A 14,498-nucleotide genomic window follows, 5' to 3' on the forward strand; every position below is an offset into this window, starting at 1 on the left:
AAAGTCACCCCGTTTTACGGTTCTTATTACATCTGAGCAATTCTCTACGAAATCGGCCGATTCCGACCATTTTTATTTTTTGTATTTTTTGATTTGGCTCAAACTTTTGCGGAGGCCTTCCCTATCACCAAAAAAGCAATTTTGTGTCGTTGGTTCACTCATACAAGTCTCCATACAATTTTGGTGGCTGTCCATACACAAATGGTGCGTAAATATTTAAACAGCTGTAACTTTTGAGTGAATTTTCTGATCAATTTGGAGTCTTCGGCAAAGTTGTAGCAATTGCGGGCTATCGAGAAAAAAATAGGTACACGGAAAAAAATTGCCGATTTTTTAATTCACATTTTTTTCACAAAAACTCAATCACCCAAAATACGTATTTTTTTAATTTTCGAGATTTTTTTTATATGTTTCAGGGGACAAAAACCCGCTACTTTTGAGCTATTTAGAAATATGGTTTAAAAAATCTGCCACCGATTGATGAATTTTTGAAAAAATAGTGATTTTTGGAAAAAATCAAAATTTTATACCAAAAAAATAACCTAAATTTTTTTATGTAAAATTGAATTTGCAATCGGAAAGTACTTTACATATTTTTTGATAAAGGGCTTTGTTATCAAGATAAAGCCACCGAAAGTTTGATTTTTACGAAATATTTTCAATTTTTCGATTTAAAAAAAAAGTGACCATGAGTGATTTTTTTTTTAAGTTCAGTAAATTTGCTATGAAATTGTCTGAGAGAAATTGAAGATAGGACCTCTGGTTGCTGAGATACAGCGGCTTGAAGATAAAGAAACAAGAAAATTGAAGTTTTCTAAGCCTCAACGAAACAACCCACAATTTTCCGATGTCGATATCTCAGTAACTAATGGTCCGATTTTCAATGTTAAAATACATTCGTATAATTTTCCGATCTCTTCGAAAACAATATTTTCAAAAATAAATAAATCAGGACTAACATTTAAAAAGGGCCAACCATTCAATATTACGTCCTGAAAAAAATATGGACAAACTAATTAAGCAAAATAGCTCCTTTGACCATACCGAAGGCACTAAAAAAGTTTCAGCTGGTTTAAAAAAACCTTAAAATTAAAATTAATTAAAAGATCGATTTTATTGAGAATTGCTTATGCGGGAATAAGGTCAGATTTTTTTGTCGAAAAAAATGTTTAATTTTACATAAGGAACTGATGAAGTTTTAATCTGATGAATTTTGCTATATTTTAAGATAAATCACTAATAAAATAGTTAATATTCAACCAACTAAGGTTGAAATTTTGCAAAATAAAACTATTTTCTGTGTTCAATTCGATAGTCATAACACATTACTTAAAGTAAAAATTAGAAAAATACATATTTTCAAAAGCATTTTTTTTTCTGGCGGCATCAGTATCAAATTGTTCCAAAATTTTGAGTTTTTTTTCGAAAATGTGAAGTTTTTGCAAAATTGTTGCTTTGATTATCAAAATCTGTTTTCAAAGGGCGATCCTTTGATTCCCGAATTAAGAAACATAAATTTGAAAATTTGTTTCGAAAATACGTAATGATGAGATTTTTTTTTATAAAATTCTATTTGAAAAAATAATTGCGAATAAGGTCGAAATACTCATATATTTCCCATTCATTTAATACTCTATAACAAAAACATGAATTTTAAGTATTTTTGTCAAAACTAAATAGTTTTGTGTAAATATCCAAATTTTCTCAAAATATCACAATCGGAATTTATGAGAAATTTTCGATCATCTTATACTCATATCTAGGGTTAGTTAAATTTCACGATTTAGCGGACAGCGTGAAATCCACGAAATTTGGCTTTTACCTCAGTTGGGCCGAAGCTTTTGCCCAGACCAGACGTAGTCAACTCGAGCTCTGTGACAAGTGTTTTTTTCCCTGCCTTGTGCCTTTGTGCACACTGAAGAATCGTTCTCTATTTCATTCTCGCAGCCAGCAAAGCATTTGTTGCGACAATGACCACTCTGCGACCACGTGAAAACACCTTCAAGGTGGACCTTAGTGTGTTCCCCAAGCGTCCAAGTTTTGAGGAAATCCATTCTTTTGTCCACGACACCATGGGACTACGAATTGATCAAGTGAAACGTCTGCAAATGAACCACGTGCAAAACGCTGCACACGTGAAATGTGACACGCTCAAGACCGCCCAGGACGCTGTTGACCAGGATAACGAACGCCACGAAATTGAGGTGAACAAGGTGAAGTACAAGGTACGGCTCCAGATGGATGATTCATCTGTTGAGGTTAAGATTCATGACCTATCGGAGAATGTGCGCAACGAGGACATCGTTGCATTCTTGAGGCAATACGGAGATGTTCATTGTATCAAGGATTTAGTGTGGGGGGATAGCTTTGCCTACAAAGGTGTCTCCTCTGGCATACGTGTTGCAAAGATGACGCTCAAGAAAGACATCAAATCGTTTGTGACTATCCAGCAAGAGCAAACTCTCATCACATATCGAGGTCAACCCCGGACTTGCCGCCATTGCGGTCGCATTTCGCACCCTGGAATGACGTGCACAGACAATAAGAAGCTCGAGGGACAAAAGAACGCTCTGGATGAGCGTCTTAAGTCTGCACAGTCTACCTCGTCCAGCTACGCGATTGTGGTAGACAAAGGAACCGAAAAACCAAACGATGTACCTACACCAAGTGCGCCACAGACGCCGCTCTGTCCGATTTCGAGCAGAGTGACTGATGAAGTCGAGCAGTTCTTTACACTCGCACAAACCGCATCCTCCTCACCAACACAGGAAGAAGACGTTCAAATGGAAGCCGAAGATGACCCGATCGTGAAGGACCAGAGTACCCAGCAGACCTCGGAAGATGGACAGCCCGAAGACAACGTTACTGATTCGGCGACGATGTTCAAAGTACCAGCCCTTCCCCTCTCCACCAACACCGTACAAAGTGGTATCTCCGAGACCGACGAATCGTCCTCTGACGGCTCGGGGTTTCAGGAGTAAAACCGAAGAAGCCACGTGGTCGACCAAAGAAACTAAAGACAAAGACATAAACTTTCTCTTCTAAAAACAACTCAGTTCAAAATTTGAAACAATTTGAGAACGTTGATTGGTAGCTAATATTGTTCAAAATCTTGTAAATTGTTTTCTAGACTAAATTGTGCTCCAACATTAGATACTTATCTATCATGTTAAATAATCTATATGAAACTGTGTAATTATGTGCTAAATAAACGATTTTACAAAAAAAAAATCTGTGAAATCCCGTATTTTTAAGTTTGTGTGAACATGTTACGATAATTCTCAAAAATAATTTATCAAGCCCAAATAGGAATGAATATAATCTTATGGACTACTTTAGAACTAAGCGAGTGAATGCCCTGGTTTAATTACTAATATAAGGTTAATGATTTTTACGGTTTCTTGGACGGCGTGAAATTCGTGAAATTTATCAATCATCTCAATTATTTTTTTTTAATTACTACTTAATACATATTTTATCCATAAAACCTGTTTATGTAAATTTTAGTAGTTTTAAATAGAAAAGCTTAATATTAACCGTTTGAATAAATGTTCTGATTTTTGAGTTTTTAGAAACTAACTGAATTGAGTAATGTTTTCATGCGTTGTAATATGAATGTTACTGCTATCTTATTTCAAAGGTATAGTTTAAAAAAATTAAAAGAATCAAGCTTTGTTCTATTCAAAATAAAATGAAGAGTATTTTTTTATTTTTAAAAAAGCCTTAAAAAAATTTCTGAGTCCAGTTTAAGTTAAACGATATTTGTTTATTTGGGTGAATAATTCCCGTGAAAGTTAAAACATATTATTTTTTTTGTTTTCTTTTCTCATTTCGAATGAAAATTTATATTTTGTTAAAAATTATATTAATTGTGCTTATTGATTTTAAAATAAGGTTTTTTTTTTGTAATTTCAATTTATTAAAGTAATTTTGACTGGACAAGATTGTTAAATCTTGCTATGATATAAAATTCAATAAAATGCAAACTGGTAAAACAGAAGCAAATCAGCGAAAACTTTGAAGCTTTATTAGTCGAATATTAAAAAGGAAGTTCAATTAATGAGAATACGCAAGCTCTACATTTTGTTTCAAAATATAAATAGAGCTCGTCCATAAACAAGGTTGAAACTTTTTTGAAAATTAGGACAATTTTTTGTTGGTGTAACGTTCAAGTTTATTGAGGATATTTTTGGTTTACTGAAGAGCAATATATAATGAAGCATAAAACATAGTTTCTGTGATTTAAACGTAGGATTTTCAGAGGCATTTTGTAATTTTTCATGTTCCGCGAAATTTGCGTGAAATTTTGTGTTTTGAAATTGAGGTCCCCGTGAAATACGCAATTTTCGAGCGTGAAAAATCATTTTCGAAAGACATAGACGTTCATTTGATTTTCGAATTAATTTTTTTTTTCATTCAGAATTACGTTTTTTTTTCGATATTTTCTAATATTAAAAAAAAGATGTCTCAATTGAAATTCAAGAAAAAATCCTGACCCATATTGCAAAGCTAAAAATTTGAGACATTATCATAAAAACGCAGTAAGGGCGCTTTTTAAAATTTTATGTCGCCCTCTGCCCGCACCTTCAAAATTTGCCAACAAAACAGGGGTCATTTAACCTTTCTTCGAAAAATTTTAAAATTTCATTGGAAGTAATACTCTAAAAAAGTTTGAAATAAATTTTCATGCATCGATAATCATATTTAGATTCATTTTTAGCATGTCAATTTTTGTAAAATGATGATTTACAGTAAAATAGTTTTTAATTAATTTAATATATATTTGATATATATATACGCTTTTAATCAAATGCTGAAATCAGAGCTGGCAATTTTAATTTTTCGTTATTTAATGATTGTAATGAAACAACTTCCAGAAATTTTGGAGGATGCCACTTTTTATTTTACGAAATCGGGCATATCTCTGATAATTGTTAACCAAAATTTATACGTTTTAGAGAAAATGTTCTGGAAATTATCTTTACAATTTGATTGATACGAAAATGTTTTATGACGTAACGATGTGATATGGACACAGGATTAAAAAAAATAATTTTGTAAACTTTTTGGGTATAAAATTGCTTTTTACTTAAATACTGTAAGTTAAGCATTGCTAAATGCTCAAATTTGTATCCGAGCCATATCTTCCGATACTTTCATGGCAAATTGAGAAATGAGAAGATTTTTATTAGGTGGTCTTGGTTCTTCCAGCATTGATTTTGGGGTAATTTCAATAATGGTCATTGATAGGTGAATTAAATAAGTTAGAGTCCCTCAAGGCATATTCTAAAGAAATTTGATGGATATGTACATGCATCCATCGATTTTCAGCGACTTTTCTAAAAAAGTTAAAAGTGAAATAAAAATTGCTATTTAAAGGAAAGAAATTTTATATTTCAATATTTTTAAGTAATCTTCAATGCAACGACTTCAAACCTGTTGTTTGACTCATCCACTTTCGATAGGATCCACTGACACTCTCCTCGACCTGCGTAATCACTGCGAAAAGTGCGAGAAGAGAACATTCCACGCTGTGACACGACCCCTTTTTGCCAGACAAGCCTGTTGCGACCTTCCGAGACCCCCGCCGGCTGCCTCGCGAGGACATAATAATTTTAACGATGCAATTTAAGTCCCTGGCAATAACCACCCCCCACTCTCAACCTCTCCTTTTTTGATTGCAGCAAAAATTACTACCCCGCGGACGCGTACAACCAGAGCAAGCTGGCCCAGGTCCTGTTCGCCAAGCACATCAACCTGCAGTTCGAGATGGACGATGTGCCGGTGCAGGCCCACTCGCTGCACCCGGGCGTCGTCAACACGGACCTGTTTGAGCACTCCAGCACCAACTACGTGCCCTGGGTGCGGCAGCTGCTGTTCAAGGTGAGGATATTTGATTATAAATGACGTTCAAATTTGATCGATTTCCATTTTTTAGATATATTTATTACTTTTTTTTATTTCACGTGAATAATTTTTTTTAAATTATATTCGATTAAATGTGAGTTATAATAATTAAAGATTATTTTAGCTTTTTTTTTAGGCCAATGCAAATATTTTTCAAAGCTTGTTCAATTTTTTTTCTTCTCATACTTCGAGAGATTATATATAAAACTTTTTTTTTTAATTTAGTTAGTCAAAAAGAGTTAGCACTCAAAAACTTTCACAATATATTGTTAATATTTTCCATTTTTTGACCATATTATACTTTCGATAATTCGAACAATCACTTTTTGAATATACTCCAATATTCGCAGTTGGCACAGTGGGTATCAAACGACGCAATAGTTTTTATAAATTTTTATTACAGTAGATTTCATTTGCACAAAGTTCAAAAACATTCACTAAATACACGATTTAAAATAAATGTAAATCAACAATTCCATTTCAAACGAGCTTTAACCACAAAAAAAGTAAGTGTTAAAAGCCGTATTTTTTCAATTTTTATTTTTTCAGAAATTCACATCTTTACCATTTTAAGCTATTTTTGCTGTTTTATTTTTTTTTGAAAAATTAGGTTTTTGCTTAAAAAATACGAATACGGTTATTTTTAGGACCACCCTAGCTGTAGGTCATTGTAACGGCCAAACAAAAAAAGAGATCTAATTGTTTCGGAATCCCCAGAAAAAAAATTGAGCCAGATCGAAGAACTTTTTTTATTGGGTTAAGGCTCTTTTGAAATGGAATTGTGAAAGATTTTTACTACAGTATAGTTTGTTAGCGTAAAATAGTTATTTTTTTATAAAACATTGTTTTTTTTTTTCAAATACAGTCCAGACTCGATTATCCGAAGTTTTGACTATCCGAAGTTCAATTATCCGAAGGTTTATGTGGGACTTCGGATAATCGAATCACGAACAACAAAATTTTGTTTTAGTATTTTTTTCATTTTCTTGTTTTTAACATAAAATTTGAATTCTACGACCCCATTTTAGTCAAATTTGAATTATTGATTGCCTATTAGAAAATAAAATGCATTTTTCTCAATTATGTATTACCGCTATTTTAGCCGCCATCTTGAATTTAAAAATTCTAAATCATTTTAGTGTTGTTTAGGGGTTATACCTAAGCTCGACAATCAAAAATTAGAAAACGGAACATTTTTTTCGTGATTTGATTATCCGAAGTGATATTTTTTCCGAGGCCTTCGGATAATTGAGAATATACTGTAGCCATTTATGCATATATTTTTTTTCAATTAAAGTAGATTTAAAAAGCTACTTTATAAAAGTTCAAGTGTTTTACAATATAAAAACACCTATCTCTATGTAATAAGCCGTATTTTTGAAATAAGTCAAATTTTAATATTATTGATCAATTTGAGTTTTTGGAAAAAGACGAATTTCGTGAGTATTTTAAACTTAAATGTGGTAAAATTATACTCAAAACTTTGCACCGTTTGAAAGTTTTTTTTTTTTTTAAATCATGCTCTTAGGTTTTTTTATAATTTGAGTAACAAAAAAACAAAAAAAAATCCAAATTATGGTATTTAACAAAGTTTTTTATTGATAATATTAACGTTGATAATAAAATCGTCTATAAAAATAACGATTAAGAAGGTTCCTAAAATGCAATTAAACAAAAACTTGAGAAATTTTCCAAAAAACATAGTAAGATCAAACAAAAGTAACGAAAGTATTTAACTTTAATTTTAAAAATAACCGTATTTTACGAAAATACTCAAATTGTCATAATTTAAAAAATGGGTTTCCAACAAATGGAAATTTTGTTTACATTTTAACTTAAGTAGAGTAATTGTTAAATACTAAAATTTTCACAAATTACCGTAAAATTACAAAAAAAAATCGTAATATGGCTATTAAATTAAACGAAATTATGTGTACAGTTTCCTTTTATATATACAATTTTTTTTTGTAAAATACTTAAGTTTTTGTAAACTACTGGATTTTTTTGTGAAAATTTCAAAATCTTCATGGATTAAATAACGGGATTTAGGAAGTGAAAGTTAGAATTCATTTTCAGTTTATTCAATTAATTTTGCAAAAAAAACTAAAATTTTCACGAATTTCTGTTTTCTAACACTTTTTTTTATAATTTGTAATATAGGTATCAAACGAAGCAAAATTTGCATGTATTTTCAGTTAATATTTGAAGTTTTGTAAAGTACTAAAATTTTTGAAAAAATACCATAGTAAAAAGTTATATTTTTCTTAAAAAAATGTGTACTAGCAATTTTTTAAAATTGGGTGTATTCGAAAAAACGGTAGTTCTTGAAAATTTGATTAGGCCGTTGCACGTATTTAAAAAAACGAAATTACTTGCCATGTCTTCAACATTTGAATGAAAAACAAATGTTTAAAAATGCAATATTCATTTGGATAGATGTTTAACAATAAAAAGTTTTGAAAAAATATATTTACTCACAAATAGTATTTTTTTAGTAAAAAAGTTTAAAATTTTAATTTTAAAATATTGAGTATTTCAGAAAAAACGCGATAATTTGTTTATTTTTGAGTATTTTTGTTTTGAAACTTACTGTTTTAACAGTAAATTTATTTTTGCTTTGAAAGCTTTGAAAACGTAACATAATTTTGTTGAAATAAGTAAATTTTATAAATATATTGTTAAATAAGTTTTCGTTCGTTGTTGTCAGTATGACATTGGCGATACAATTATCAAAATAACGACAACGATAATAACAGAACTATCGCTATCATTCAAGAACCTGGATAATTTTATCGTTAACATCCTTGGTATTAACACTTGAATTGAAAAGAAAGTTTTTTTATTTGCATTTTAAACCAGCCTAGTTGTTTTGCAATCATTAGTTTTCAAAATATCAAAGTTTTAAATAATTTTTTTTCGTGATTTAATATGCTTACATCGGAATTCCGCAAAAATCTGAATATTGCATTTAAAATTGTTATTTTACACAATTAAACTTTATTTTTTTTCGCCTTCTTTGGGATTAGAACAGGCAAACAATAGTGAGTTTACAGCAAATAAAAATAGGCAAAATCTAAAAAAAGAAAGAGGTTTACCGATCGGTCGTCGATCAAACTGATTTCGAAGATTTTTTTGTATAACATGATAAACTGTTTCATTTTTTATTTATTTTTTAACATTTTGTATTGGAGTTGCCATTTGTTTTTAATTCTTCCCACCCTTTTTCTTCCCCCCAGAACCCCGAAGAGGGCGCCCGCACCGTCGTGTACGCCGCCATCGCGCCCCAGCTGGAGGGCAAGGGCGGCACCTACCTGAGCAACTGCCGCGTGATGACCTGCCACCGCCACTGGAAGAACTCCGTTCAGTGCGAGAAGCTGTTCCGCTTCACCTGTGATACGCTAGGCATTAAGAACTTTTACGGCAGCAGTGAGCAGTGAGTTTGAGGAGGCGGATGATAGATTTCTCGAATAAGTTAGCATGAAAAGTATTAAGGGGAAGGGGAGGTTGAATAAAAACTGTCTCAAAATAAACATCACATTCAAAAGCGATTCGGGAGCTTCCGTTTTTTTGCGACTTAAATAGAATCAGATTCCATTCCATATCGATAAGAGAGATGAAATCGACCAGCCAAGTGGAAACGACGAAAACCGGCAGATAGTCGACGAGACTTGGAGCGATCATTATAATGCATTTCAGTTTATTTTTTTTTTTCTCTCTTCTGAAGTACTTATTTTCAATCCGGTTCGGATTCTCTTCGTCCTGCTTGATAAATAAACCACAGAGGAAAAATGGACAAGAAAACTTGGAGTAGATCGCCTTTCTTCATGAAATAATCCGAAATCGTCCCGCAGCCACAGTCACTGCTAGGTGAATCTTCAATGCCATTTCGATTCTCTTCACTATTTTTTGTTGTGCACATTTTCAATCAGCAGAATGCAGAATCAAACGGAATCATTCGTCGAATGGCGAATGCACTTGGAAAGTGATTTAATAAAATTGTTATCCTCTTTTGCTGCACTTCGAAGAGGGGAATGAAAGTTGGCTAAAAAAAAGTTATCAATTTGTACAGCCAACAATTGCATCAGCCAGAAACCACTTGTTGCGTTCGTAGAACGCTCTTATCAGATAGAATTCACTTTTCAAACTATCAATATAACTGTAATATTTCAAAGATAACAGCGTCGCTGCACTTTCTGGATGCTCGTCAATTGTCATTTGCCATTAGAATCGCGTAGCAAGCTGACATCATTTAAACTTCTCAACTGTTTTGGAAAGTTTTTCAATACAATCAACATCAAAACCAAGTTTTTTTTTTTAAGATTTTTAGAAGGTAAGTATTGTTTAATCTTCTTTTTGCAATTCCGTCGTGAAACTATTTACTTTTCCTGTCATTCTTGAACGACGAAATAGCCTACTTTTATGTACCAAAAATAACAGAATCGCATAGCAACACTTTTCAAAATAAATGCTGAAAAGTTCTACTTTTCAGCACTCAAATGGGTGCTGAAAAAATGAACTTTTCAGCACTTGTTTCGAAAAGTAACACTTTTCAACATTTTTTTGATTTAAACGATTTATTGACAAAAAACATGAAAATTTGACATAAAATTTCACTCAGTGTGTGTTTTTTGGAATTGCAAAAAATGTTGTATGGAACTCGTAGCAAAACTTGATTTTTTCAGCACTCTTCGTATTTATCCAACTCGGTGAACCTCGTTGGATAAATGTACGACTCGTGCTGAAAAAAATCCTCTTTTTGCAACTTGTTGCATAAACTACTATTTGCCAATGCTTCAGAGTTTTTAAAATACAATTTTCGAAAATTTATCATTTTTCTATTATTTTGATATTTTTCCTATTTCCTCATTTCTTCTCACTTTATCAAATTATTTCTTTTATTTCTTCTTTTATTTGAAGCGAGAACAAATGTAGAGCTGGCTGTAGTAGATGAAATGATTCTCATGGGTTCTAGAACTTTTGCCATGTGCGTTAGCGAAATAGTGCCATTCAGCAAAAACCCCAAAATCTGCCTTACGGTTTGAAAGATTGATCATATTAAACCGATTTTTATATTGTGAGCTAGTTTCATCTGATTAATTGATGATTTTTTTTTTCAATTCTGGTACATTTAATTTCAAAAACAAAACCTTATACTTCTGATACATGTGGACAGCAGCTGTATCGTCTTCCAAGATTTCGAAATGATTGACAAACAAAAAAAAAGATTATTGTTCGGACGGTGTCGAAATCAACACCACTGAATTTGATCTTAATCAGATAATAAATCAGATTAATCTTTGTGATTTTCTTACATTTTTCAGTTTTATACTTTCCAGAAATCCTACTCCTTAATCATGCTTCACGAGAGTTTTATTCATGTTGATTCATGATTTTTAACACGATATTGTATCGTACACTTTTTCTTACAAGATCAATTGCTATTTCCTGTTTGCTCTGCGCGAATTCCATTCTGCCCTGTATTGAGTGTCGTTCTTGCTCTGTCCTGTTAGCACACAAGTTCACCGTATACTATTTTTTTAATTTAAGATTATACAGCAGTTTCCTACAGTGGTGTACATTTATTTTTTGCCTAATTTGCTAATGATTATTTGGGATGAAATCTTATTTCAATATCAATAATTAGCTGTTAGGAAACAGTCTGTTCAAGGCGAAGATAAAAAACAAATAAATAACCAAGTAGCAGTTATGGATCAGCGCGCCCGAGTGCTTCTAGCAGATGCGGCAAATAAAGCAAATACAGGTAATCTCAAATACTTAAAACTTTAAAATTCGATATCTCTGGAACGAAACATATTCCTTTCTGTCAATAAGTGGTTCTTATGTAAAATTGGACGGGGAATACGATGGTGAGGTCAAATATAAAAAATAAATAGGGCTGTTTTGAGATACGGCCATTTAAAGTTTTCAATTGCGCAATACAGGTAGACAAAATATTGGAATCTGAATTTTGATCACGGAAATGGATTCTACGTCCGATTTCCTTCAAAATTGAGTTTAAGACCGACCCTCTAAGATTTGTGGTTCCTGAGTTATCGTCGTTTGAAAATAGGGGTTTTTTTCAAAAATCGCCAAAAAGTCGATTTTTTGGGGAGGTACCAAAATGGAGGGGGTGGTCCAATTTGGATGAAATTCAGGATTTTTGCATGTTTTGATAGTCTCAACAGCTCTGCCAAATTTGAACAGAATCGGAGATGGTAATTTTCAAATTTGCATTTTTTCTTGCCGCTTACAAGGCGAACCCCGTAACCTCACGGCCACGGAAACTCGGCTTTTGTTTTCGTTTTATCTTACATTTTTCGAAAACTTATGATTGCAAAACAACTGAACTGTTGTAAAATGCATTTTAAAACTTTTTTTTTTTTCATTTAAATGTTGTGACTATGGCTTGATTTTTTTTTTGCCTCCTCCTTGACCCCGACCAGAGCCGAGGGACAAAAACATTAAACATATTTGCATCGGCCACGTGATTAGCATGAGCATGAGCATGAGAGATCACCCATGGTTGCCCCTCCGTTGCTGAACAGAACCGTAATATCCTTTCAGCACTACTGATCATAGGCTTCGACTATCAAGTGGTTTTTCCCTTATCAACAGCATATATGAATGCGCTGAAAAGATAAAACACCATGATTTCCAGAACAAGATCAGTTGCGAATAGGTAACAGTCATTGGTCACCAACGGCGCCCGCCATGTCAGTTTGTAGATCTCGATTTTAAGGGACGGGAATGTTAGTTAGCGCAGGTTGCTACTAGGGCAGCTGATTTACTCTGTGCTTACACCCCACAAGCGCCAGGAACCTGAACATTGGTTAGTAGGATAGGGTGTTTGGTCAGGATTCATCATAGAAGATGATGATGCGACCCAAAATCATAGTGTTTGTTGAAAGGTATTATGTTTTATTCTCAAGGCAAGCAATCGGATGCTGCGGATGAGACATTTCCCGTTTAACTGTTGTTAAATTTTTAATGAAATGGTTTAATCTTAGACAGCCGGCTGTGGAAAGATAAAACCAAATAATATTTGTTTATAGTATGAGGTGTTAAATGCAATGCTGCAATGATAGCGTAGTCTGATTTTTAATTATATAATCATTTAGTTCATGAATTTGTTACGGAATAGACGCGACGAACTCAATCATCAAGTGCCTTCCTATCTTCTTTCTATTAGCTAGATTAGGTATTGATTTTCGTTGCCTCTCGAGCTACGATGCTATGGAGAGGGGTTAACACACAAACAACCGACGTCGAGCCCTCCGAGCTACGGAGCTATGGGAAGGTCTTTTCAACACAAAAAAGACTAGCGCACCACACGACGTTCTTGATGAATCAAAATAATTTTGTTACGCGATAAACCTAACGAACTCGGATCGTTTTTATCGAAAACTATATCACAATTCACGACAAAAATGCGAAACAAAAGGCACACACAAAAAGAAATCACTTTTCACTCCGAATATTTTTTTACGACCACGCGCTCCCTTTGCCAATTATGCACTCATATTTGCATCGGCCACGTGATTAGCACATTAACTTGAAAATTTTAAATCAAGTTTTCTGTTGTCAATCTGTAGCCAGCATTTCAAAAATGTTTTTTTTTTACCTGTGTACTTTTTTTGTCAAATCATAGAATTGACAAATATTTTTGGTTTAAAAAGAAAAAAATTAAATCAAACAAAAAAAATATGTTTTCCAATAGGGCCGTTGCAAATATTTTTCAAAGTTTATGTCCCTCGGCTCTAACCAAAGTCGAGAAGGGGGCCAAAAAAAAATTTAAAAAAAAATTACAAGCCTAGTTTTCAACATTTGGATGAAAAAAGTGTTTTAAAATGCTTTTTACAGGCGTACAGTTGCTTTCCAATCATTAGTTTTGAAAATATTGTGGTATTGACGGAATTTTTTTTCTCCAAAAAAAATTGTTGGGACATGTACATTAGGGTGCCCAGAAAAAATGACCCCCTGCTCCACATTTATTGGGTTATTTTAAGCATCTGTGCAAATTTTGAGCGAAATTGGTTGAGATTAACCCATTGATACCCGAGCCTAAAGTTGGAGAAAAAAATGTTTTTCATACAAAAATGACTTTTTTAAATCGCTGATAACTTTTCAGGATTAAGTTTTACAGCTTTGGTATGTTCTACAAAGTTGTAGAGCATTAAATTTCCAATGAGAAACTCACTTTTGGGAATATTTGGATGTAAGTAGCACACCGTGTAGACCAAACCGTAAGAAAATTGGGTTTTCCATAAATTTTTTCGATTTTTCCCATACAAACTTCACCCCCAAGTATCAATGGGTAAATGTTAACCGATTTTGCTCATATTTGGCCCAGAGTCCTAAAATAGCTCAAGAAGCAATATTCAGCTTGTGGAGCGAGGTTTTGAGAAAAAGTCCCGTATTCTGGGCACCCTACTGTACATTGGTATTTCATGAAAATTTAAACTGTGTTCAAAGGAGTTCAAACATGCTAAATATGATTATAAACGCGGAAAAATGCATTTTAACTGGTTTTCAGTTGGTTAAACTTTAATTTTCATTAAAATTTTGAAGTTTTTCGAAAAAATATTTGTTTG

General features: G+C 32.8%; 1 protein-coding gene across 1 annotated transcript in view; it reads left to right on the top strand.

Moving 5' to 3' along the window:
• LOC6052290 (dehydrogenase/reductase SDR family member on chromosome X) overlaps window positions 1-9,455 on the top strand; it is a 76,368-nt gene extending 66,913 nt beyond the window's left edge. The window contains exons 6-7 of the mRNA XM_038258358.1: window positions 5,685-5,883; window positions 9,144-9,455. Of these exons, the coding sequence (XP_038114286.1) occupies window positions 5,685-5,883; window positions 9,144-9,344 (400 nt within the window). The 3' untranslated portion in view covers window positions 9,345-9,455. The remainder of the gene's footprint in view (window positions 1-5,684; window positions 5,884-9,143) is intronic.
• Window positions 9,456-14,498: the final 5,043 nt, after the last annotated feature.

Source organism: Culex quinquefasciatus, chromosome 2, assembly GCF_015732765.1.
Source record: "Culex quinquefasciatus strain JHB chromosome 2, VPISU_Cqui_1.0_pri_paternal, whole genome shotgun sequence".
NCBI lineage: Eukaryota > Metazoa > Arthropoda > Insecta > Diptera > Culicidae > Culex > Culex quinquefasciatus.